This window comes from Mus pahari, chromosome 4, assembly GCF_900095145.1.
Source record: "Mus pahari chromosome 4, PAHARI_EIJ_v1.1, whole genome shotgun sequence".
NCBI classification, from domain to species: Eukaryota; Metazoa; Chordata; class Mammalia; order Rodentia; family Muridae; genus Mus; species Mus pahari.
The window spans coordinates 133822363-133850280 of record NC_034593.1 but is presented as its reverse complement, the minus strand read 5'-3'; the positions used below and the strand labels follow the sequence as shown (position 1 = coordinate 133850280).

General features: G+C 38.3%; 2 protein-coding genes across 2 annotated transcripts in view; one reads left to right on the top strand and one right to left on the bottom strand.

Moving 5' to 3' along the window:
- The window catches only part of Spata1 (spermatogenesis associated 1), a 30464-nt gene extending 17660 nt beyond the window's left edge, over positions 1–12804 (top strand). Inside the window, exons 10-13 of the mRNA XM_029537502.1 lie at positions 5755–5933; positions 7377–7475; positions 9479–9566; positions 12739–12804. Coding sequence (XP_029393362.1) covers positions 5755–5933; positions 7377–7475; positions 9479–9566; positions 12739–12761 — 389 coding nt within the window. The 3' untranslated portion in view covers positions 12762–12804. The remainder of the gene's footprint in view (positions 1–5754; positions 5934–7376; positions 7476–9478; positions 9567–12738) is intronic.
- Positions 11716–26958, bottom strand: Ctbs (chitobiase). The gene is made up of 7 exons (XM_021196218.2): positions 26826–26958; positions 22534–22672; positions 21869–22077; positions 18991–19162; positions 17722–17819; positions 16163–16324; positions 11716–12077 (listed from the first exon to the last, which is right to left on the bottom strand). The coding sequence occupies exons 1-7, from the start codon at positions 26949–26951 to the stop codon at positions 11886–11888; spliced, it is 1098 nt and encodes a 365-aa protein (XP_021051877.1). The 5' UTR covers positions 26952–26958; the 3' UTR covers positions 11716–11885.
- Between the last annotated feature and the right edge of the window lie 960 nt (positions 26959–27918).

Here is a 27918-nt window from a genome sequence, read left to right as displayed (position 1 = left end):
ACCTTGAAGTCAGAGATCTGCTTACCTCTGTCTCCTGGGCCTAAAGACATGTCTATATTCCAGCCATATCACACAGACCTAGAAGGTCTTCGGATATGATCTCTTGCCAGTGAAGCCATGTTCTAAATTTAAATTCCTCTACAGATAATGGTTTGAGGAATGTTAGATGATTTGAGAGGCCTTCATTTTGGGTTGAATTTGAGGATTATGAAGAAAAAGCCATATGTCGGATTAATTTATTTTAGAATTCTTAATTTATAGCAAAATGCTAAATAGCACAAAAAGTAGCTTGAAGGCCATGGTCCATTTCATAAGCTCAGATGAACATGTTTAAGAATATTAAATCATTACCTTAGAAGCAGCAGCAGTGACTCAGCCTTAGGTAATGCTGGAGGTATCTAATGAGCACTGGAGTAGATGTCACAGGGACTAGATTCCAACACTTACTTAGGCAAGGTTTTCCTTTTCCTTGGACTTATTACTCTTTCCATATCTGAAATTATTGGTCACTACTTCAAAAGTAATGCACACAAGAGGAGGGAGAAGAGATCCTGCTATGTGCTGACTATTATCTTAGGTACTAAGAATGCAAGAATGAAGAGAATAGACCTGGTCCTTACCCTGCTATGAGAAGTATGCTTCTAAATGGTAGGAGACTGATAACAAGAGAATATCAACTAGTGATCCACATTTTAAAGCTAATTTGAAAGATCACAGTTGGGGCTGGAAAGTTGGCTTAGTGGTAAGAGAACCAGCTGCATGCTTTTCCAGACAATCTAGGTTCAGTTCTCAACAGCCATACAGTAGCTAGCCGTCACCTGTAACTCCAGTTCCAGGGGATCCAATACCTCTGGCCTCTGTGGGAAATGCACACATGATGGACAGATGTGCATACAGGCAACAACAACAACAAATTTAAAAATATACATTAAAAACAGCACAGTTAAGAGCAACACATTATTGGCCTTTAGCTAGGGTTCCTAGGAATGTATTTCTTAACAAATACCCAAATCAGATTAATGAGGCAGGCAAGTAAAGAAACAGCAGTGTACATAAGAGGAACCATACTCATCAGATGAAGAGGAGAGCCTTGTGGTATTCATGGATGAAACAAGGCCATGGTACCTGGAACATAAAGTGGAAGGTAGAAAACAAACAAAGAAAACAAAACAACTTCAGAAAATTTTATTCTAAGTAAGGTAGAAGCTGTTGGAGAATTTTAAGCTAGGTATTTACATAGTCTTAAAAACATTTCAGCACCAAGTGCTGTGGCATTCACCTTGGGAGGCAGAGAAAGGCAGATGTCTGAATTCATAGCCAATCTAATCTACACAAGTTCCAGAACAGCCAGAACTACATAGGGGGTGTGGGGGAGGGCTGGCTTGCCGAGAGAGAGAGAGAGAGAGAGAGAGAGAGAGAGAGAGAGAGAGAGAGAGAGAGAAACACCTAGGGCTTTGCAGTAAAACTATTTGTTTTTAAATGAAAATGCTAATTACCATTGAGTGAAGTAAAGGTTACAAGGTCAGAGGGACAGCTGAGAAGATAATGCAGCTTTCAGAAAGATGACTGTACTGTGAGCTGCTGAGTGGATAGCAGGGCAGGGAGAGACAGCTAAGTACTGAGCTGAAGGTCCGTACAGCTATGCAGCTGTCATCAAACCATCTTAAATGTAGAATTTTTCATTATGTTTTCAGTTCTATGATAATCTCAAAGAAATAAACACAGGGCAATTTGGTGGCATACTGCCAAGCAGACTGTTTATATTTAGACTTTCCTTAGTACTGAAATAATTTACTTTTCTCAGCAAAGGGCCTCCAGTTTGAGAAATTGCCTGTATTAATTACCTTTTTCATTATTGTAACACAATACCTGATAGAAGCAACCTGAAACAGAAGAAGCCTTTCAGAGTGAGAATTCTGCCTCCTGTTTGAGGAGGGTAAATTCCATTCCATGCAGAAGGCATGTGGAGAAAACATCAGACGACTGGTTCAGGCAGGAAGCAGGGAGGTGGATGCTGGGGTCCTGCTGGCTTTCTCTCCTCCCACCCATGGTATGCCACCACTCACATTCAGGATAGGTCTTCCATCCTCAGTTAATCCTCGTTGGACACCCTCAAAGATATATACAGAGATGTGTCCCAGGTATTCCAAATCTAGTACATACTATGCTATAGAACATAAGGGAAATATTTATAGAGTAATTTTGATAAATTGTGAATGTGAGTCATCTGATTCACAAAACAATTTGATGTGGTGGTTGAATCAATGAAACAGCCTTAGAATTTATCATATCTTCCAAAAATAAAATAAATATATTGTATGCTATTTTTAATTTATTAAGTTTTTATTTATGTGAATGCCCACACAACTATGTGAATATATATGGGTACCTGCAAGACTAGAAAATGACATCAGATTCCCAGGAACTAGAATTAGAGGTCGTTATGAATTTCCTGATATGGGGGCTGGGAACTGAATTTAGGTCCTTTGAGCTTTCTCTATGGTGACCTCAGTACTTTTTAATAAAGACTTTTCAAACACTGTTTAAAGACAAACCTGGTTATGATTCATAGATGTATCATTATTTTAGTCTGTTTCTAAGTGGCTTGGTTATATAGCTGTAAAGAGACACCATGACCAGGCCAACTTACAAAATAAAGCATTTCACTAGGAGCTTGCTTACAGTTCCAGAGGGTTAGTCTATCATGGTGGGAAACATGGCAACAGGCAAGCAGTCATGTTGCTGGCACATTTGACCCACAAGTAGAAGGCAACAAGAGAGAATAAGCCTGGCGTAGACTTTTGAAACTTCAAAGCTCACCCTCAGTGTCACAAACCCCTGAACTCCAACCGGCAGAGAAGGGGGGAGGGGCGAATGACACAAATGCCAAGGAAGATTTCAAACAGATTTCTTCTTTATCTCTCCGAGCAGTTTTTTCCTCTCCCTCTCACAAACAGCTTTCTTTAACCCTCTCCCAGCTCCAACTAACTCCAACTGCTTTCTTCAACTGCTTTCTCCAACTGAACTGTTTACAGTCCCCACACCATTCTCCTTTCCCCCGGGGCACATCCTGTTTTCAGTTCTCTCCTGGGTCCGGTCAGAGTTCAGCCAGGGCGCTCAATGATAATCCAGTGACTCAGCAGGCAGGCAGTACAGAATCGTCCAAGTGCGCAGGCTCAGGTTGAACAGGGATCACGGCGGCGGTCTCACTTGCTTCCCACACCTCAGTAACATACTATCTTCAACAAACCAACATCTCCTAATCCTCAAAGAAATCTACCAACTTCACACCAAGCACTCAAATCACCACATTCCATTCTCTGAACTCAAATAGTCATAACACAATACAAAGTGAACTTAGTGTAACTTCAAAAATCTCTATAATATTTCAGTCTCTGTGTGTGTGTATGTGTGTTTTTAAAACACTATTTAAAAGCCCAATTCTGAGAATCAAGGCAATCTAAGTGCAACTGCTTTTAAAATCAAAAGGCAAATTACATACTTCCAACATACAATGACGCAGAATATATGTTATGTGTGTGGTAGTGGCAGGGCTGTTGATAATCTGAGAGAGGTGAGGAATGAAACTTGGGACAGTGCCATCTTTGCAGCCACTGGGTCATAGCCTTCCAAAGACTGACCTCATGGTTTACTTTTCTTGCACATTTAAAATAGTAGAATTTGTGACCTTTGACCTTTACAATTAGGATGAACTCTGTTGACTGATAAACAGAACTTAGGGCTAGGCTCCAGAGGAAGGGTCTGTGTTAAGTATAAGAATAGATTCTGTTGGTGAAGTATTTAGAATACATGGTGCCTCTTTCATATGGATGTGTTCTATTCATTGCAGGACTAGGACCTAAATAATACTCAGGATATTGGGGGAATCCAGGTGGAGGGAGGGTGACTCCTAATAGAACAGCAAAGAATCACCAGGTTGATTATCACAGGTGACTAGGTGTCATTCATTTTCCTATTGTTGAAGAAAATTGTCCCAGGTGATTGACAATCCTGGTTTCTCCAATGCTCATTCTAATCTGTGCACCCTACATCCATTACCGACCCAAAAGGCAGGAAAGTGGGCAGAGTGAGGAGATGCTGGACCAAAGCAAGACTAAAACCCACCAGTGCAAACTCCAAATCCTATAACTCTATTTCTGACGCCAAAGGACTTAGATGGCTCTTAGAGTGCCCCACTCATCCCAGAGTTGTTGACTGCAATGCACTTCTCTCCTTGTTTGTAGCTCTCAGCAGACAACCCAGGCCCTGGCATTTCCAAAATCTTGGGGCCCGGTACAACCCAGGCTTCACTTCACAGCTTCACACAAATGGCCTCTCTGGGCCACCATACAGTGAGTCCCCTGTACCATGTCTGGCCTCAGCAGTGCTCCTTAACCATGGAGAAAGATTCTATAACCCTTTCATTCCTGGATCCTGGATTCTAAAATCTGAACCTTGTAGATGAAGCTGCCGTGGTCTTCTTGCTTGAGCCCAAAGCTGGCCTCTTCTTAATTACATCTGCATAAGGTTTTCCTTTGTAGTTGCTTTGTAGTCTGAGGAAACCCTTTGAGCCTTTTCCTTTCACAGGTTGCAGAGTTAGCTGAAGGTTCCCTCCCTTTAGTATTCCATTGAGTATCCACTTAACATCAGCTTTCTTTAAGCTTCTCCTTTCTTTGTGCACAGGACTTGTCTCTGGTATTAATTTCCTTGTGCCCCTTTTCTCCTCAGACTTACATTTGCCCAGCTTGCTCTTTTTCATTGGAGATCTGTATGAGTGGTCACTAACAACCATCTGACACAGTCAATACCGGATTGTCTTGAAATATCTGCTGCCAGTCCAATTAGTCCAAAACTCTTCAGTTTAACTTCAGGGAGATTCTTAGGAGAAAAGCAAAATGTAGCTACTTTCTTTGCCAAAAGATTACAATAATTGTCTCTAGCCCAGTTGCTAATTTTGCTCCCTCCTGAAACATTGAGCTGGGCCTCCATCGTCCACATTGCTTTCAACACTACTGTCTTCTAGGATGGCCCATTAAACCCTGCTTACAACATTAAACCACTTTCTTAATCCAAATTCCTAAAGTCGGCATTCTTCCAACAGACAACATGCAAAGGTCTGTCATGGCAATACCCTAGTACCAGCTTCTGTCTTAGTTGCTTTTATATTGCTGTTAAGAGACACCATGACCAAGGCAACTTATAACAAAAAACATTTCATTGATGGCTTGCTTATAGTTACCAGAGACATGATCCAGTTAGTTCCGGATCTTGATGGTGGGAGACATGGGAGCAAGCAGGGAGGCATGGCAGTTGGGGCATGATGTAAGCTGAGAGCTTACATCTGATACACAAGCAGGAGGTAAAGAGAAACTGAACCTTTCAAGTCTACCTCCACCCCTGTCTCCAGAGATACATCTGCCAACAAGGCCACACCTCCTAATCCTTCTCAATGAGTTCTACTAACTTTGTGCCAAGCATTCAAATCTATAAGCCTATAGGGGTCCTTCTCATTTAAACCAACAGACCAATCATATTATCAACTAGCAAACGTTTCTCTCAGCTCTAAAATATTGAATAAGTCCATAAGAGATAGAAAAAAAAGGAGAGTAGTAAAATGCTTTTAATTGGTTGCTTCTTGCTTTTTTGTTGATTTTTGTTTGTTTGTTTGTTAAACTCTAGGTCCTTCTTACCTTAAAAGTTTAATCCTTTAATGGCAACAACCTATAACTTTTGTAGTTTATGTTTTGTTTGTAGCCTCTGATAGCTGGAAGAAAAAATATTTTGACACCAAGAAAGTCACAGCATCATTGGAGGAAGTTTTAACAAAACTTCGAGAAGATTTGGAACTTTACTATAAAAAACTGCTCATGCAGCTTGAAGCCAGGGAGATCAAGATGCGACCAAGGAATTTGGCAAATATCTCAGATTCTAAGGTACTGTGTAAACTGTGCCCTCTTCCATGAGAAAAGTCCTACCCAGGAAGTAGGATTGTATGTTTTTAAAATAGGAGAGAAACCTGGCCCAGAGTTAGGAAATATAGAAATATTTCCTTTCCCTAGGCAGAACTCTGAATCAGTAACAATTACCAAGGAATGCTCTGGCTGCCTTAGACAAATTAACATTACAAAGAGATAAATACCCGGTAACTAGAGTAAGGCATTGAGCCCACTACAGTCCTGTGGTGAGAGGGCTTTAAGTACCCACAGAATTTAGAATATTCTAAAGAACTTTTTAAATTATATGAAATTTTGATCAAATCATTTTTGAGATAGTCTTGAATCTTACACCACAGACAAGATTATCTTTTATTTATAATTCTACCACATAATTTAATAGGCATAAATAATAGAATAAACGCAGGAACCACTTAATACTTTGCTTTTTGTTAGACAGATCACACATGTCCAAAAGAGGTAAAAATATGTCAATTATGATAATGACTTCATTGTAGACATTATGAAATAGTGAATGTTTACTACTTTAGGTAAATTTAATATAAAAAACCTAGCTAAGCTAAAATAATTACTTGCCATATTAATTGATACTATTTTACATAGTTAATACTTTTTCTTACAGCGTTATTGGTTCAACATAAGAATCTGGTTCTCAAGGGAAGTTTAAAATTTTTTGTTTGTTTTGTTTTTTGAGACAGTTTTTCTTGTGTAGCCTTGGCTGTCCTGGAACTCACTCTGTAGACTAGACTGGCACTGAATTTAAAGATCTGCCTGCCTCTGCCTCCCAAGTACGAGTATTAAAGGCATGTGCCACCACAGTCCTACGTGGAAGTTTAAATCTCTTTAATATCTTTAATAAAGAGCATGGTCCTGCATAGGTTTTCCAAGAAAAGGTATTTTTATATTTTTTTATATAAAGCAGTTTGTATATATATATATATATATATATATATATATATATATATATATATACACACACACACATATATTTAAATAGTCCTAATCTGATTCAGCTAATAACATACTATGTTAATTTTTAGGTGTTTGCTAATAATTTTCATAAGTTAATAGTGTTAATGATGGTCCATTTTACAAACAGCAATTTTGTTTAATGAGACAGGATCTTACTGTGTACCCAGCCTGGCCTTAAACTTGAGATTCCCCTGCCTCAGCTTCCTAAACACTGAGATTACAACTATGCACCATAATGCCAGCCTCATTTTTTAAAAATAATCAATGACTAGTGTAGAACAGAAGAGGAAGTAATCCCTAATGCACGAGATCACAACAGAAAGACATGTCCAAAACAGTAAGTTTGTCTTCTGAAATAGATTTTAATGGCCACTTCATAGTTTATGTTCATAAGGCTATTTATACTAAATATACAAATATACTAAATAAATAATTTTATGTTCCACACAGAATTATCTTATAATCCAGATTACTGAAGTACAGCATGCAATTGACCAACTTAAGAGAAAACTGGATACTGATAAAATGAAACTCATATTAGAAGTCAAGGTAATCTGTGTTTCCTCATCAGATTATAGCATTCATCTCAAAATAAAGTGTCTGGCATTTTAACCTTGAATGTTAAAGGGTAGCCAGGACTGACTCTTCTTCAACTGTTCCTTTAGCATTAATTAGATGACAACAAACAAAATGCATGGAGAAAACTAAGTACAATAAAAAGATGCATGTTGTAACAGCAAAGGTAAAAGTTTACTCAAAGTAATTAAAGGTTAAAGGACCATGTGAGACAGTACAATATGAAAAGAAGATAAAAACATTTTAAAAATAGTTCCTACAGTTGAGTAGCATGCACAAGATCCTGTATTTCAGACATTTATAAATTTGATGAACCTACGGTTAAGCCCCTAACTCCCACTCAATTTCTTCCCTTTTCTTGGGTAATCATTTTTTTTTTTTTTTTTGTTATTTTCATACATTGGAAACATCGCTCTTCTACTGGATGCTAAATTTCCTTCAGAGCAGAGAGTGCCTTGGTATAAGCCTTATTTCTCCAGTAGGCACTTTTGTATACTAGATGTTTAGTAGATGATCTGGAGCATTCTTAACTTTTTTGATAAAATTATGTGTAATTGTATCATAGGGATAATCCCTGAAGTATGGATGCCTTTGTTGTGGTTTTTACATATGCTGGTTTTGTTTTTTATTTTGTTTGTTTCAGCCTTGAGGTTCTTGCAGCCCATTGTGCATTATAGACAAGCATTTCTTTGCTGAGATTTTAAAAAACAAACTCTTTTGTTGAACAGGAGACTATATATTCTTTCATTAAAGCACACATATATATATATATATATATATATATATATATATATATATATATATATATANTATATATATATATATATATATATATATATATATATATATATATATATATAAAGCTGTCTCCAGAAATTCTCCACTCATTCTTTTTCCAGAATAGCTTCATGGTACAGAATTATCACTTTCTAGAATTAGCACTCACTACAGAACTTTCTAGAATAGAGATTATATACCTCACTATTGAATATGATTGGTACTACTACCTAAGGATATTAATTAAGGACTTCAAATGTAGCTTGTGTGACTAAGGACCCACATTTTGAATTTGATTTACCTTTTGATAATTTAAATTTACAATGGTCTACCACTTTGGACAGCTTACAAATTGACTTATGACTTGAGCATTAATAATAATTTAGTTTTAAAGACACAAAGCAAGTAAAGTTTTGGGCTTATGGATTAGGAGAAAAAAAATCTTATATTTAACCATAATGCCTAAAGGATATATAACCAATACTAAGTGTTTATTGCTTCGTGAATAAACTACCTAAAACATTCCCACCAATGCTAATCAGAAGTAAGGGGCAGAAAAGCAAGTCTGAGCCTTTTGCAACCATATTTATTCAAGGTAACAGAGTATAAGTAGTGCTTCTAAAGGTTTAATGGTATATCTTAACAAAATTTGTTTAAAAATACAGCATGTGACACCATAAACCCAGGGAAGCCTGAGTTCTTTATTCTTAACAAAGTATGTGGAAGAGTTCATAGCTGCTCCAACCTTGTGCTTTACACTCTGAGCAAAGTACTCAAGTTTCCTTAATTATGAAATGACGAACAGCAAAGATTTAAGACCCTTTGAAGCATTTTGGGCACAAAGTATATCCTAGCATGCTTCTTAATTCCCTGTCCTTTCCAAAGGAGTCTTTTGGTCAGGGGCCTGCTAGCATCTGTTTGACCTGCTATACATTGAGATTTTGAAATTAAAGTAAAAAGTATGGTTCCTTTTACTCTATGTTTTAAGACATTCAACTGCCCTTCATATACACATAAAGGACGTTATCTCATGCACGTCTAGTTAGTTAAGTGTGCCTGTTAAACAGGATGTATATTAATTTATTGTAGAAATCTAGTAAGAATGAAGGCATAAAAGGCAAATGAGGACAGTTCCAACAATGATGTGTTTGTAGGAGGATAAGATGAAGTTCACTTTCTAAAGGTACCTCTTTCTACAGATGAGAAAACAAGCAGTTTCAGATTTACAGACATTAAAAGCTGAACTGACACAGAAGAAAATGGGTGCACCTTTCCGACCTCCGATGTGTATGTTTGTTTTCCTCTTGACATTTTAACTTTTTTTTCAATTTTTTATTAGATATTTTCTTCATTTACAATTCAAATGGTATCCCAAAAGTCCCTTATACCCTCCCCCCACCCACCCTGCTCTCCAACCCACCCACTCCCACTTCTTGGCCCTGGTATTCCCCTGTACTGGGGCATATAATCTTTGCAAGACCAAGGGGCCTCTCTTCCCAATGATGGCAGACTAGGCCATCTTCNNCTACATATGCAGCTAGAGACACGAGCTCTGAGGGTACTGGTTAGTTCATATTGCTGTTCCTCTTATAGGGTTGCAGCCCCTTTAAGTTCCTTGGGTACTTTCTCTAGCTCCTCCATTGGGGGCCCTGTGTTCCATCCAATAGATGACTGTGAGCATCCACTTCTGTGTTTGCCCGGCACTGGCATAGCCTCACAAGAGTCAGCTATATCAGGGGACATTTTACCTCTTTATTTGATCAAAATAAGTCACTGTGTTTCTTGGCAATGTTTTATTAAATCACAAAGTTGATTTAACAGTTAAAGAAAAAATTTTAAAATTAGATTTAATTTTTACTTTTTTGCGTGGGTATTGTAAACTATAGCACAAATCTATGCAGTAGGTGTTCATTTTAAAGATTTTGTCTTATTACTTATTTTGTAATACTATATTTTATAATTACTTATTACAAAATAATTACCAGTATGATGGCAAAATCAATGATTAGTAAAACATATTTTAGTAAATTCAATTTTGTTAATCACATTTTGATTAAAAACAATTGCAACTACATGTATAACAAATTTGTGTCTAATAATTTAATTTGTATTAATTTTAGAAATGTAAAGTGATTTTTAGAAATACAAAGTTATTCAACATATACCATGGAATCAAAGTTTTACTGTCATAAATAGCTATGTAAATAGAAAATATAATATTGTCATAACAGACAGTTGATTAATCACTTATTCCAATTTGGAAGGTGATCATATGTAAAGAATATAGGCCTTATGTAATGGAGTTCAAAGGATACAAACATTTAATCTCTGTTCTTTCAGGAAATAATATAAATATAATGTAATGATTTGTTTTATTTTTACTTAATTTTATATGCATGGATGTATGTCTATGTACCATGTGTGTGCAAGAAGAATGAATCAGATCCTCAGGAACTGGGGTTGTGACCAACCATGTGGGTCTGGGAACTGAACCCAAATCCTTTGGAAGAGAGCCAGTGCTCTTACCAGCCCTGTAACTTTATTGGTTACTTTGAGAAAGAAAACAAGAACTGCTTTATGCTAGACATTTATTTTCCCAAAAATAGTCTTTTAGAAAAAGGAACAAGTTGAAAGAATAATGTTCTTAGGTAGCTTAAAAGCAAAGTGCAAATGCAGAAGAAAAATATGAAAAGTAGGCAAGAAGTGAGTATTAACCCATGAGGGACCCTGGGCGACTGCAGAGTGAGCAGTGACTCTCGGGTGAGGCTCAGGACCAGCTGACCCTAGGCAAGCACTCACCTGGATCTAGTCAGGTAGCTCTGGTCTCCTGTTGAGGTACTACTCAGTTATCTTCTTGAATTCCATTTGCATGCCTCTCTTTATCTCATAAGCTGTCTAAATGTTTAAGTGACTCTAATGTGTGTATGTCCTGAAATATTCATATGTACTGTAAGGAATCAGGAACCAGAAAAGCCATGCCTACTCATTTTTATGACCCAAAAGAGATGCCAAATTCCTGGTTCTAAATTCAAGATTTGTTGGAAATAAATTCAACATAAACTGCTTCTCAAAGTCTAAGTTTTAAAGACTGCATCCAAAGCCAATGATTTCCATTTCAAGTTACACATAGTTCTTGTTGGCCTTTTATTAGCATATATTAATATAAAAATAGTGGGCTTTATTATAATATTCTATACATGTGTATAGCATACTGTGGTCATGTGCACTCCCTTCTCCATTATCTTCACTTATCTACCAGTTACACATTTTTAAAATCTGTATTGATTTTTAACAGTATATTTCAATAACAGAGAAAATTGAGCATGAAATTTTGAAAACAACTTTTCTAATTATAATTCTGAAACATGGAGGAATATTTAATAGAGTAAATTGACTTGTTTCTTCCTTTTATATTCCTGGATATCTAAGATATGTATTTTTCAAGTACAAATGAAAAATTTCTTTATTTCTTACCTGTGTAATCTAGTGTACCAATAAGTAAGCTATGGCAACATGACAGGAATATATACATTTTTATCTCTTCAAGAGGCTCATACAGGTCAGCCCTGCAAGTCTTAACAGTCTGACAAAAGATGCTCCTCCCCATCACAGCCTTGGTGTTAAGGCTCCCCACATTTCTTGTGTTTGCTCTCTGGCTAGAGCATCATCTGAGTAGTCGAGACAGTCTGCATTCCACATGCCAATGCCCCGCAAGCCGTAGTGTTTGACATATGCTGCCTTTAGTGAGATGCTCTGTGGGTTATCATACCACACTTGATGAAAATGGCCAGCAGGATCCTATACAGAAACAATTAAATTGGAAATGTAAAGTATTCATTACAACAAGGGAAAAATACTGAAATTCAAGGATTCAAAATGCATGCATTAAAATTTTAAAAAATTATATCACATTACTTTACTGCTCTATTTTTCATGTTTATATACCTGATATTTCTAAATATTATTTTATGGTACTTTAGCAACAATAAATATTACACAAGTTAACCTCTACTTAAGAGGCATTTTATTTAAGAACCTCTTTGTCTTAAGATTCCTTATTTGATCTGTTCTGACTATTAGCAACCAAGAAGTACACTTGAATCACTGTGGACTGTAGAGCTTTTTTACATGCTCAGACGTGGGCAGGGCCTGGTGATGAACACCTGGCAGCCTCAAGGATGAGGCAAGAAGGTCAAAAGTTCAGGGCAAGCCTGAGCTCCAGTGAGACCCTGTCCAGAAAACACCAGGCAGAACTGACAGTTCAGATCCAGGGTTTCACTCTACATAAAGCTTGTTGATTAAACAAGGCAGGTGCTGGGGTCAAACATTTCATTCTATTATGTCTTAATAGTCCACTGGGCAACTCTTAAATACAATCCAAATAAAACAACTGTTACTATTTATTAAAATCAGATTGATTGATTGATTGATTGATTGATTGATTTTATGTTCTTTGCAGTTTCTGGAAGTGTGCCAACCTAGAAGTTCAACAGATGAATATTGTTTGTGATAAATCAGCCAGATGAACAGGTAATAGCAGTGGAGGAGGAAAGTGCCGCCTCCTTGCTGGTCTTACAGAGCTGATTCTGAGAGGTGGCTGGGGGTGACTCAGCACAGAGCTGACTGAGAGAATGAACATACTGAGGCCTCACACTTACCTTCTCCCTGCCACACTGTCTCTCCAGAAACACAGGTTATCAGAAAAGAAAGAAAATTAAAGGACCAGATGTAGGCAAAAGAATGAACAAAGGAGAAAAAATGTTTTACGGAAAAAGGACTATAATGAAAAATAATTTACTGCTTTTAAATGCATTAGGAAAGTGCTTAAAGGCAGCTCTGAATGAGCCAGTAATATTTTGTCGCTGGTAGCACTCTTGGGGTCAGTTCCCCGACTAGCCTACTTTAGAGAGCAAGAGGAACTTAGTAAGCACGTAGGCTGCAGTGCATTGCAGCCCTGTGGGCTCATTCAGCACAGGCACACCTCACTCTTAATTCTTTATCTCGTGCATTAGTTGGTTTAAGCATGTGTAAACTATACATGGTTCTAGAATACTGAGTTAAGGATGAAGCTGCTATTGATGAGCAGGATAAAGGAGCAGAATGATTCTTTTCAAGCACAACAGAAACTTTATTTTAATGTGACTAAGACCGAGAGCCCGGCGGTGGTGGCGCACGCCTTTAATCTCAGCACTTGGGAGGCAGAGGCAGGCAGATTTCTGAGTTCAAGGCCAGCCTGGTCTACAGAGTGAGTTCCAGCACAGGCAGGGCTTCACAGAGAAACCCTGTCTTGAACAAACAAACAAACAAACAAACGGAACATAACAGTAACAATAGAATGTTGTTTAAAGTGCCACTAACTGCTTTCCAAGGCTCCCTAAATGTTTCATGAATTATTTAACATCAAGTAGTATATTTTGGATAGTGGTTACCGGGACACACTTGTCAGATGAAATGAATATTTCATAAATAAGAGTTGAGAGTTCAATAAATGATAAGTAAAAATGACATCAATCTTGATTTTATTGGTGGATGCTGTGTATTGTTTTGAAAACCATACTGAGTCACATTGATATTTGCAACTAATACATGTGAATAAAAATATCATAAAGTGTGTCAGGAAAAATAAACTAAATATACTTAACTTAAAAACCAAGTCTATTCTTTCAAAGAATAACTAAAATAGTACTTCTGTTAAAGACAGGAAGGGAGAATGGGAGGCGTTCAAAGGACACACTGTTTTAGTCACACAGAGATAAATGCAGAATGCCATCATCACTGTAATTAAGCGAGGTACCAAGGGTTTATAGCGTTGAAGACTGATGACTTTAACTGATTATGATTTCACATACTAGTTATAAAAGATGTTAAGTAATGGATTTAACCACCCTACAGTTTACACATATATCAAAACTGGTTGTATACCATAATTAGATATAATTTTATCAATTAAAAATGTTATTTTTTTTTAAAAAAAGAATGTTCCTACATCTTCTCCCTTACTGAAGAAAAATTAAGCCAATGGTTACAAAACAGTGCATGACAATATATGTGTTTTAAATTATATATAACTGATTACTATAACCATAAAATGCTTCTCCCCTGCCTGGTTCTGAGTGGATTAAAATGGGCTCTATGTTAAATAAATAGCTATATGTATTGCAACCTTTTAAAAATATTTTAATATAATTCTATACAATAGAAATCTCAGGCAACAGATATTGTCTGTTTTTTAAATATATTTGGTCATAGTACATGCATCCATATTTTCACATGTATGTGTTTGTCTATATATAATGTTAACAGTTCTCAGAACAGAGCTCTAGAAATATATATATATATATATATATATATATATATATATATATATATAGTCTTAGTCTTGGTTTCTATTCCTGCACAAACATCATGACCAAGAAGCAAGTTGGGGAGGAAAGGGTTTATTCAGCTTACACTTCCATATTGCTGTTCATCACCAAAGGAAGTCAAGATTGGAACTCAAGCAGGGCAGGAAGCAGGATCTGATGCAGAAGCCATGGAGGGATGTTTCTTACTGGCTTGCTTCCCCTGGCTTGCTCAGCCTGCTCTCTTATAGAACCAAGACTACTAGCCCATAGATGGCACCACCCACAAGGGGACCTCCCCTCTTGATCACTAATTGAGAAAATGCCTTACAGCTGGATCTCGTGGAGGCATTTCCCCAACTGAAGCCCCTTTCTCTGTGATAACTCCAGCCTGTGCCAAGTTGACACAAAACTAGCCAGTACACATATAAAACAATATTATATACATACATATATATGATAGAATTATAATGTACCCAAGTTTAACTATTAGGCATATAATTTTGACTCTGAAGTCCAGAGTGTTTAATACTCTATTTGTGTAGTAACATGTTTGTAATCAATTTTCTATAAACAAATATCAGATCATCAGTCAATACTATAAAGGCAACAAATAATGATTATTTCTATATTTCTTAAAGTAACATAATTCAAAGAGACTTTTAAAGATAATTTGTACTTCAAGTTTTTTAGGCAAAAAATGGTTTATTTTCACCAGATTGTGAAACATAACAATTCTATGACTCTGGAATAGATGTGTCTATTGCTGCTCCTAATTGTTTTTTAACCATATCCATAGTTCTTCATGTTTTCTTTCTTTCTCTTTTCTTTTTCTTTTCTTTTCTTTTCTTTTCTTTTCTTTTCTTTTCTTTTCTTTTCTTTCCTTTTCCTTTTCCTTTTCCTTTTCCTTTTCCTTTTCCTTTTTCTTTTCTTTTCTTTTTCAAGACAGGGTATCTTTGTGTAGCCCTGGCTGTGCTGGAACTCACTCTGTAGACCAGGTTGGACTTGGAACTCAGAAATCCGCCTGCCTCTGCTTCCCAAGTGCTAGGATTAAAGGCGTGTGCCACCACTGCCCAGCTATGTTTCCTTATGTAATATTTTTCTGTCTCTAAATTTTAACATTCCTTATAATTTGTTTACTTTTAGAATAAACTTGATAGATGCTGTTATTTTCAGTATAAAAATATATCATGACTCATCTACTACTCTGTGTTTCATATGAAGACTTTCAAACATAAAACTACTTAGACCAAAGCCTTCCAAAAACAATTACCTTAACATAATTGCCAACTCTTAAGGAAGTCCTGATTGTGATATGCACATTTTATAGAACTTTCAAAAGGAAATTGACCAAGCAGAGTATTATACTAGTAATGTAACTTGAATTGTTCTCTGGGGAACTAAATCTACTGATTACACAGATTCAAAGACAGGCTTACACAAATAAACAGTAAAACTGGTAACTGTTAATGCCAAACACCTAACCACAACATAATAAAATTATGTAAACATCATAAATGTTCACAAATTGTGAAAATGTACCTTGTAGTTATAATAGGGAGCTTGCTGCTTTTTATCCCACTGGCTTCTGGAGACAGAGCCATTTACCTGCTTCATGATCACTTTGTAGGGCACTTGATGGCCTGCAGCATCACTACAAGGAGCCCCCCTGAAAGGGACCTTTGCAATGGTGCAAATGTCATCCTAGGAATTCAAACATATACGTGTCATTATTGAGCAAATGTTAAAAGTCAAATGAGAAAAATAATAAAACTGTTAGAAATAAAAGATATAAGCAGATAAAAAGAAAAAATGAGCTAGAGGACACAGCCAGCAGCAATCTTCAAAAGCTCTGGCTAGGGCATACATAGTGAGACCCTGTCTCCAAAAAGAAAAAGAAAAATGTCGGGGGCCCCACACTCTGTCCCACAGAGGTAGGGCAAAGACGACACGTATGCCAAGGCTTCTGCAGCTTCCCGCTGCAGCTTCCTTTATTAATATTATTTTTTATTTTTTATTTATTATATGTAAGTACACTGTAGCTGTCTTCAGACACTCCAGAAGAGGAAGTCAGAAGAGCAGTCAGTGCTCTTACCCGCTGAGCCATCTCTCCAGCCCCAGCTTCCTTTATTCTGTCTACTGCTCTCTGCCTCAGCTCTATACCGTTTATTGTGGGGGAATCGCCCAGTTTATCCCCTTCCATCCTCTGCACTCATCTCTCATCACTCTTCATCATAATTCAGCACTCTTCATCAGCATTCAGCACGCTCTGTACACGAGCCATGCATGCAGACAGGGTATGCGTTGATAGGCCAGTGACTCAATACCATGCTGTATGATGCTATGCATCATGTGGACAGCTCGTGATCACTCAGTTGCGCATAATCAGGTTTTGGGTAAACAAGCAGGGAATCACGGGGCTTGGCAGTCTTGGCTCACGGGGCCGCAGCCGTGGCCACACCCGCTTCCCACAAAAAAGAAAAAAAAAGAACTAAAGGAGAAATAAAAGATATGTTATAGGGCTGGAGAGGTGGCACAACAGTTTAGAGCACTGACTGCTCTTCCAGAGGTCCTGAGTTCAATCCCAACAACCACATGGTGGCTCACAACCATCTGTAATGGGATCTGATGCCCTCTTCTGGTGTGTCGAAAGACAGCTACAGTGGACTAATGTACATAAAATAAATAATTTTTTTTAAAAAAAGATATGCTATAAATAACCTGATTATACAGAATAATAATGAAATTGATAATAAAATAAAATGCATTACATTCAGAAACTCCCATGATATTAAAGAATTAAAAAGAACTGGGTGTGGTGGTGCACACCTTTAATCCTAGCACTTGGGAGGCAGAGGCAGGCAGATTTCTGAGTTCGAGGCCAGCCTGGTCTACAGAGTGAGTTCCAAGACAGCCAGGGCTATACAGAGAAACCCTGTCTCGAAAAACCAAAATAAAAATTAAAAAAAAAAAGATTTAAAAAGAAGCAAAGCTTATCCTCAAAATGCATTCAGAAATCTAAATAAAATTTCATATATTCAGAGCAGAACAAAATATATAATGGAGTGATATGACATATACCCAATATAAGTTGTTCTTACCTTTGAGAGATTTAGGCAAATGTAATCATAGCCATACCAGGGAACACCCATTATAAGTTTCTGAGGGCTAATGCCCATCTTGATGTAGTCAATATATCCTAGTTACATGGGGATAGAAAACACAGGATTATTCTGTTTATATATATCTCTTAATATGTACATACAATCTGGGCAACCATGCCGAATCTTCAGTTTGTAAAAACAGGTATACTTGTTCAGATGCAAAGTGAGTTTTCTTCTATAATGTCATAAAAGCTATCCCTTAAGAACTGGAAGTCCTATGTCTTACTTTCTAAGATTTTTTTTGTCTTGTTTTGTTTTGTTTAAATAAGAGATGATATCCAGTATAGATGACACTGGAAACAAAATACACAAAATACAGGAGAAATGAAAATTTCAAGAAATCCTACTAATTTAGGTACTAACTGCTAACATATATTTAAAAAGTTCTATAAATCTTAAACTTTGTGGCAGTGATATTCAGAATTTCTTATAGAAACTCAAGTGTCCCATGATTACAAATAATGATGTGTGCTTCCTAATGACTGGTGGAGATAAAAAATGCCCGTGCTGTTATACGGTAGCAAGCTGTAGTTTAGAACACAAGAAACATGAATGAGCTCCAACTACTCCTGAGAATGTTGACTGGCATCACCTTGGGCCAATCTTAGGCCACAGCCACAGATGCTCTAAAGTCATGAGTGCACAGTGCTGTTGTAACCACAGAACATCTCCCCAACTCTGGCTCTTAAAGTCTTTCTATCCACCACACAAATGGTTCTTGAGCTGTGTGTGTGTGTGTGATACAGCATACCCATGAATCCCCATTTCTGGTTGAATATATATGGTTGAGTCCATAAACATTCATATATACATACATATACATACACAGTTATTATCTAAACTCCCAGCTAGTTGTGAATTTCTGCATTAACTTTCATAATATTAAACAGAAATATCTTGGCATATGACAAGAGTATGGCCTGCAGTAAAAATACCCATGTGAGTCCCATCTTATCTATAATGTAGAATCAATGATAATAAAGCTATCCCATAAGGATATGGTAAGTAAAATTAAATATTTTTGAAAATACTAAAACTCTCAAATTTTTATATTTTATTATAATACATTTTATTGTATTTTATTCATAAAGCACAGTTTTATATAGAAAGAGTGTATAAATAATTTAGAAATACTAAAATACACTTTAGTGTCTGAGGTTTTGGAATAAATATTACTAATTAAGTGATCATTTTTTGGATTCTTACCAGTTAATGTCTGATTGTAGGGAGCATTGGCAGCTGCAATACATTCTGACCAGATCTGACTTTGCTCATCATAAGACATCACAAAAAGAAGGTCACAGGCATCTGCGATCCCAGTGTAATTATAGCACCTTTTGTCTATGCGCTTTGGTGACCATGCTACATCAAAGGTTACCTGTGAAAAAACTACATATTATTTACATAACATTTTCTTGCCTTGTTCTACTCAAAAAATAAAGAAATGCTTATAATGTATGCATATAGAATTTAATACATGTAGAAGAGCTCTAATAAATATGTTTTGTTACTACATTGGACTGGCCTGTGTCTATAACTGGATACATAAGGACCAGGAACAGAGCACTGTAAAGAAAAAGGATTTCAACTCCAAATGTTCTCAAAGGCTGGGAACTCACTGACTGGAAGGAGCAAGTTCAATGGTAATGCATGATGTTGGAGCCCCTGAATAAGTTGAAAGGGAAGCCATGTGAAAAGAAATCAAATACAGAAGACTTTAAAGTACTGTGCAGGCTATGCAGGTCACCCGTTGGCACTGCCTGATGGTATTCTGAGTTAGTCCCTGATTCACAATTATATGACATGGTAGGATGGGCCAAATACTACACATACATAACAGTCAGAGAACTAGGATTTATTTGTCAACTCAAAATGCTTAAATGATCTTAGTTTTTGGAAACAGCCAAGTGAAACAGGTAATAAATTTTTCTTTATTCTGAATGGTGATCAACAAGGATGAGTATCTTTTTGTTTGTTTGTTTTTTGTTTTTGTTTTGTTTTGTTTTTTCAAGACAGGGTTTCTCTGTGTAGCCTGTCCTGGAACTCACTCTGTAGACCAGGCTGGCCTCAAACCAGAAATCCACCTGCCTCTGCCTCCCAAGTGCTGGGACTAAAGGCGTGCGCCACCACCGCCCGGCAAGGATGAGTATCTTAAACTATGGGTTTTTACCTCAATTAAATGTAAGTTTTATTTTAATGTCTAGAAACAGTCTAAAATTCCACCAAGTGTTTTCCTTAATTAGGCACCTAGTAAACACCTAATAGATATAAATGAGTATGTTAAAATATTTATATTTTGTCTGATTTATCTTACCAAACTTTGTCACAGTTTTTCCTTATGCTTCACTGAGTATTAAAAATTCTACAAAAAATGGCTGTGAAGTAAAGTGTTTATATAATGGACCCATTTTGTCATTCCCTCTGATTACAAAATGGAGCTGTCTTGCAGTAATGGAGAAACCGAGTACCTCTAACCCAGCGGTTCTCAACCCTCCTAATGCTGTGACCTTTAATGTTGTGGTGAATTCCACTGAACACTGCTAATCACTTTCTGAACATTTTCTCTGAGTGTAAGGGTTATGCTGTCATCCCAGTCAAAGCCACGAATCTCCTTCCCTCTGTGTCATATAATTTGACCAGTGAGTCTCATGTGACAACCAGCTCTATCAGAATCACCCAAAGCCCATGGTAAAACTGCAGGTCCCTAAGCTCTATCCCACACGCAATGATTTAATGTCAGGAAATTTTAAATGACACCCCATGTGATCCTAGGGTAAGCTTCAGAATCATTGGTTTATAGTACTTATGGTGCTCTACCTTGGATGAATATTACATGTATATATAATAGATACTAAGAATATATTTATTATACATACTTTATATAAGGGTGATTTTTTGCATCTATAAATTCTACAAAGTACAGATAAAATGTTTACTAATTTTTTATACTGTGGATATTTCTAAAATTTTCTATGTGTGGATATTCTTAACTTTATATCCTCAACAGTCAATATAATAGCTATGTATATAACATATTGTATTAGGTATTATTAGTAATATAAAGATTTTAAAGACTATGAGTAGTTTTGCATAGAGTATATCAAATACTTTGCCATTTAATGTACATGACTCTAGCATTAGCATCTACAGATTTTGATTTTATCCACTGGAAACAATCTTCCATGGATACCAAGGACAATGTGTGTGAGTCTACTTAAATGTTTTGGCTGTTTTGAGATAGCATCTCACTATGCAGCCCAGGCTAGCCTTGAACTCCCACTCTCCCTGCCTCTACCTACTAAGCACTAGGTTTAAAGACATGTGTTGTCACATATGTTTAAAGACAGCGATAATTTTCTCAGTAATTGTGTGTGTATGTGTGTGTGTGTGTGTGTGTGTGTGTGTGTGTGTGTGTGTGTACTAGAAGTTGTACCAAGGGCCTCATGTATATATCTGGAAGTGACTCTCCCATGTGGATATGTGTGTATACATAGGTTTTTATTCATTTTTAAGATCCTGAATTTTTTAATGTACATACATATTTAACAGTCCTGCTCTGGAGACACACTGCCCTTTGCTACTTTCACATTGTCTGACAAGATTACTTGTGTACTTACACATTGACAAGATTCCTTGTGTTGAGGTCTGCTGTAATTATGCTCCTGGCCCTACTGACAGTCCTGACTGGTTCCAGAGACTTAGTGCTTTGAGCTCTCATGGGCCCTGAGTGCTTTGCAAATACTACAGAGCCTACAGAGAGTGCATCTGTCCCTAGCACTATCCTTTCCTATAGTGCCTGAGTTTTCTGCTCTGTACCGGTAAAAGCCAGTTTAGGCCCTCCTGGCTTCTTGCTGCCCACAGTGTAGAGTGCTGCTGACAAGAGGACAGAACAAATGCTGTGTTGTATTTTGATATAGATAGGAACCTAGGACCTTAACAGTGACATCCCAGAAAAGGGGATTTGGGAAATGTGTGCGGAGACTCTCCCCCCATTGCTAAAAACTAAGATGTCACTAATCATACTTACGTAAATATATTTTGATTAAAAACCACCACCAACAACAAAAATGAGTATTTATTTTACCTGTGATCCCTCGATCTCACGATGGAAACACTCTGTGGTTTCTTTGACCAGAGCTGTCAATGCTTCATATTCAGGAGATGAGCAGTTAACTTCTTGCTCTATGTCTATATTAATCCCATCCATATACTGTGCTTTGGCTAAATCAACTTTCTCAGCTATCCACGATGCTCTGAAGGTAGGATCAATGATATCCTTCAGAGAGACATCACCTTTGGAAGGAACAGACATATTTACATATGGATATGGATACTTTTCATAGGTAAAACTGTTTACTTCCCAAAGCCACTCCCAAAGAGATCATAATGTCTATGAAACACATGAATTTTGGAATATCAAGCCTCTAATCTGCTTTCCAAGTGGAGAAATAGTACCAAATGACAGCCATTGTTTGCTAATCTTCAAAATAGTCCCTGTGAGCTAAAATCATCCTGAATTAGAAGCAGAACTTGTAGACCATTACTAAAGTTCGGCATGCTATAACTAAGCAATCACATTTGCCCAAAAACAAGAAGTAGGCTTATTTCTGTTTAAAACTGTGTTTGTGGAATAGATTTAATGGTATCTACAACTAAGGTTATGAATAAAAGGCATAAAAGGGACTATATACAGTAAACAGTACACTTTTTTTTTTGCATTGGCTAGCTGTGTGTCTGCTGAAAACATACCTTTTAGCACTACCCTGGCTCCTTTTGAATGAGCATAGCACATAAGTTCTGGGTCATATTTTCCAAATGCTGCCACAGTTGTAATCTGTGACCAGTCATAAGATTTCCAGGTTTTCTGTCCAACATCAAATACAAAGACCTGCCAGAAAAACAGGGGTGGACACTGGCACTTAAATTGAGGTTACCATCCCGACACCCAGATGCGTGAACCACCTCCGTATGTCAGGCCTGACACCCAGATACATGAACCACCTCCGTAGGTCAGGCAGTGGGCACTGAGGATGTAACACGAAGACATCAGGTTACCAGTATATTTTACTGGTGGTTGCATGAACCTGGAAGAAGTACTGGCTAGTGTTGAGGCCTGAAGACAGAAAGAACACAGTGACTATAAATGTTCAGTATTGCAGAAACCTAGAATTTAGAAAAAGCATAGAAGAGAACAGACTGTTGAATCTGGGGTAATTCATGAAAGCCAGCCCTGTTGAAAAGTTAGTATCCTGAGGGAAATGGAGAGAACAAAACCATTTTTATTTAATAAAACCACCTTATTGTAATGGACTCTCATGAAAACACCACTCATCTAGCTTAAGGAAGCCACTCAGACTGCAACTCAGTGAACTTCTCTACAGACTGAGTGGCCTTTGGAGCCACGGAGCTTCATTTAAGGTTTCATACTTTTACTGTCGATTATATTTTTACACATTTATAAACACATAAGTGTGACAGAATTGAAATGAGAAGAACCACCAGCTTTACATCTTTATGGTTTATGTGTTCTTTTGCCTGAAATACTCCTCACCTAATATCTAGACACAAGTATCTTTTAAAAGGAAAAGGAATGCCTCCTAAATTCCCTTGTGCTGAAGTGAGGAATGGGTTAAAAAGGGACCCACTCTGGAACCACAGAAGGGGAATATCACAGTTTAGATGAATATCGCCAGAACTCATAAGAGACCTCAGCGAAGGTTGGAGCAGCAGAGCTCGCAGAGTTTGATGATCTTCAAGCTTCTGCCTGTTTCAGATGGAGCCATAGATACTGCTTAAGTTGCTATGTGTGCCTTTGGATGAAGCTGACAGAGTTGTAGTCAAGTCCAATTTTAAAGTAGCTAATGTTGTTCCTCCAGTGTTTTTCCCTTAGAGATGATCCTAGAAACACAAAGGCTTCACTGGTCATGTTCCTTTTACCTGACGGTATTCATTTATGGGTAGAACCAACCTTAATGAACATGTAGGAGAGGAGTTTTGCTAGGCACTAGAGGCGCAGAGGTTAACAAATACCAAGATCCCTTAGGAAATTACAGTAGCATCAAGGCCTGGAAGGAAATGCAGGAGCCTTGATACCATGTTCAGTGAATCTGCTATCTAGGTGGTAAAAGAAACCATCCATGATGACTTCACGTGAGGGAATCTCTGCATTCTGGAGGATGGCAAAAGAAGATCGCCTACAGGCGAGTGAACATCTGCAGATTAGGACAAAGTTCCTACAGCTCAAGTTCCCCACAACCAAAGAGAGTTCCGAGATTCTGGAACTGAAAAGAAGGTAGCTACAACACAGAAGTGCTGAAAGAGAAAGGAACAACATAAAATTAATAAGGTAGATGGTATTCTCAAGCAGTATTTGAGGACCACAGAATTGTTCGTTTTTCTGGAGTTCCATTAGCGTTTGAAGTAGGGGTGGCACATTATGCTGGCACTGAAAATAGAGATGTAGGGGCCCACAGGAGAGTGGACCAGTAGGGCTGTGCAGAGCAACCATAACTGTTAAGGCTGCCATTGAACATCTTCATGCCTTTACCTTTCAGGATTAACTATGCACAGTTTATTTTTTTCTGCCAAGCAACCATTCAATAAAGTTACTACACACAGAATGTGAAACTGGATAGCTCAATGTTTTAATTATCATATTTAAGACTCAATTTGTTAAAAACAAAACAACTAACTAGGGCCTGTGACCTAATAGCAACCACTCTCAATTTTGGAAACACAAAGGGAGAGGTGTTAGATCTCCATGGTGGAGAATGGACTATTAACTGTGATGAAACATGATGACCAAAGCAACTTGGGTCAGCTTATACTTCCATATCACAGTTCAACATCTGTACTGGCTAGTTTTGTGTCAACTTGACACAGCTGGAGTTATCACAGAGAAAGGAGCTTCAGTTGAGGAAATGCCATTACAAGATCCAGGTGCAAGGCATTTTCTCAATTAGTGACCTAGGGGGAAAGGCCCCTGTGGGTGAGGCCATCCCTGGGCTGGTAGTCTTGGGTTCTATAAGAGAGCAAGCTGAGCAAGCCAGGGGAAGGAAGCCAATAAAGAACATCACTCCATGGCCTCTGCATCAGCTCCTGCTTTCTGACCTGCTTGAGTTCCAGTGCTGACTTCTTTCAGAGATGAACCCTTTCCTCCCCAACTGCTTCTTGGTCATGATGTTTGTGCAGGAATAGAAACCCTGACTAAGACACCATCAAAGGAAATCAGGACAGGAACTCAAACAGGGTGGGAACCTGGAGGCAGGAGCTGATGTAGAGGTCAAGGAAAAAGGCTCCTTACTGCCAAGGAACCCAGGACTACTTGTTCAGGAGAGGCACCACCCATAATAGGCTGGGTCCTCCTCCACCAATCACTAATTCAGAAGATATCCTACAGGCTTTCCTACGGCCGGATTGGATGGAGGCATTTTCTTACTTGATTCCTCCTCCCTGGTGACTCTAGCTTGTGTCAAATCAGCATAAAACTTGCAGTACAAATGGGTTCATTCTCAAAGCATAGGTCAGTCCCTCGTAATTCTGCCACACAAATATATTCAGTGGGGAAGGAGACTCTTATAATCTATAGTCTTCCCATTTCAAGAAGCAAAAGGCTAGTGAGGCCTCATTTACTACGAGTTTATGGATGAGTATAATTTTCTTTGCATGTAATGAAAAATTCTCACAAATACTATATCACCCACTAAGTGCTGAGTGCCACAATAAATCAGATTGTTATAAAACCACTTAATTGAGGGGAGGGGCTTTAGGCTGAAACAGCTGAGCACTGCCTTGGGTTTCTACTTAACCAATCAGAACCAGTCAACTAATCTCTTAAGCAGGTGTCTTAGGGCTTCTTTTGCTGTGAATTGGCACCATGACCATGGCAATGCTTATAAAGGAAAACATTTAATTGAGGTTGGCTTACAGTTCCGAGGTTTAATCCTTATCATCATGGCAGCATCCAAGCAGACATGGTGCTGGAGAGGGAGCTCAGAGTTCTACATCTTTATCCATAAGCAGCAGGGGAAAGACTGAGCCATTCTAGACCTAGCTTGAGCTCAGAGACCTCAAAACCCATCCCACAGTGACACACTTCCTCCAACAAGGCCACACCTGTTAATGTGTCACTCTCTATGGGACAAGCATGTAAACATGTGACTCCATGAGGGCCATTCTCATTCAAACCACCACAGTAGGAAAGATCCACCAGACCATAAACTAAAAGTAACAGCTATCCATTGCCAAACAGCTAATTCTTTCTCTCCCAAATTTTAATTTCTGATCTTAATGATCTGAGTGCTGCTAATGACCACTGCTCAAAGAAATGTTAATGCACCTAAATTTTTCTTTTTAAAGAAAGTTCAGTTTCCGCAGTAGGCAGTCTATAAAATATCGTCACTATTTTTTTCCTAAACAATGTATGCAAACACAAGCATTTAAATATCTATGTCTCAAAACCAAATATAAGTTTAAGACCCATGAACTTGTTCCTTCTCTGTACAATTTTTTTTTGAGACTGGACCCTCTAACATCGCTGACCTCCAGGTCCAGCCACTGTCATCAACTTCAGTCACACGATTTTACCACTGCTTCGTGGTAAGTCCGTAAGCTTTATAAGCCGTTCTGCTGGGTTAAAGAAAAATTTACTCAAATAGCTGGTTTTGCCATTTTCCTGCGTGGGTGGGTGTCCATAAACGAAAAAACTAGTCCGTACCAAGTACAAAGGTTATCAGAACATCCTGCTTTCGGATGTACTTTCGCAGGTGGACACTTTCCTACTAAATGTGCATTGCCTTGGAAACCGAGAACCGGTTCTCCTACCCTCCCCGCAGGTGGCTGAGCGGTTAGCGGGAGGAGCTGGCCTCGGGAGTCTGATGAGGCAGGAGCATTATTAGCTCAAGCAGGAGCTCACAGTCTGCGGCCTGGGAAGTTGCCTAACCTCTGAAGGAAATCTGAAAAGAGGAAGGCTCTCTGGTGCTCAGTGAGCGCACAACTTCTACAGCCTTGAGTATCAGACCGGCCCGCAAAGGAGTGCTGACCTCGAAGTCGGGACGGTGGCGGATCGGCTGGCAGAGAGCAGCCTCGGAGCACGGGCAGTCCCCAGCCGAGAGCCGTGCCAGCGGCAGCAGCAGCAACAGCAGCAGAGTGGAGTCACACAGCGCCATGCCTAGGGTGGAGGCTGCGGGAATGACGCCTCTTGAAGGGCGGGCCCCCTGATGTCCGACGGGCAGGCGGGGCGGGGTCTCTGCCGAGGGGCGGGGCCTGCTGCTGAACTGATTGCGACCAGGCCTGCTGCCAGGTAGGTGGGCCCTAGAAGGCGGGGCCTGATGCTGGACTTTGTGGAGAAGTTTGACTTGCAGCCAAGTGACTGGATCCCACCCCGGCTGCTGGGGCACTACCTATGAGTAAATGTAAGATGTGACAGTAGTCTTCCCTACACTCCAGTGCTAGGAAGGGCTAGGTAAACAGTCTTGACCTAGGTTAACTCGTAGGTAACTCTACCACTTTTATTCTCTCCATCACTCTTTGGCTCTACACCATTTCATGATTGTGTGGTCTGAAAGTCTTCTGCTCATTCATCTTACAATTGTTTTTGAATCTCTTGCTTGGCATTGCTCCCCGCACCCCACCCCTGTCTATAGCGCAGCACAACGCTTGACTTGTAGTAAATAGAACGTTCACTGTAAAACTCCAAGAGCTCCTGTTTCCTTTTTTTAAACTTCAGTCGGTTTGAGACCCTTCTAGGCATTCTTTTCCAAGTCTCTACACAGGGTATTTTTTTTTTTAGGGTATTTTTTAAAATGTAAAATAGATGGGTGATATTATTGTCAAATTACCAGATATTTGGTTAAATGTGTATTGTGATTTTTCCAGCATAAATAAAGAGAATTTAAAGATAAACTCTGTGCGGTGATTTTGCATGAGAGATATGACCTCATGAAAAGCCTTTCCTTTTGCTAAGAGAATAGGGAAGGGGAGCTCTAATGGGGTCATCAGGTCCTGGGGGTGTGATCTGGATTGCTCTGCTCAGCGAGTAGTGAATACTGGAAAGAGAACACACTTTGAAGATTTCTGCATTTCCTTGGGGATTCTTCTGTTTAAGTATCAACAGGAATAAAAATTCTCTTTATG

Excerpts from the sequence above, each read along its gene's own strand:
- Ctbs (XM_021196218.2), bottom strand. The coding sequence starts at position 26,951 with ATGGCGCTGTGTGACTCCACTCTGCTGCTGTTGCTGCTGCTGCCGCTG. Across the intron at positions 22,078-22,533 it reads AGCCAGGGTAGTGCTAAAAG|GTGATGTCTCTCTGAAGGAT; the intron begins GTATGTTTTCAG and ends TTCCTTCCAAAG. Across the intron at positions 12,078-16,162 it reads CTCCCTATTATAACTACAAG|GATCCTGCTGGCCATTTTCA; the intron begins GTACATTTTCAC and ends GTTTCTGTATAG.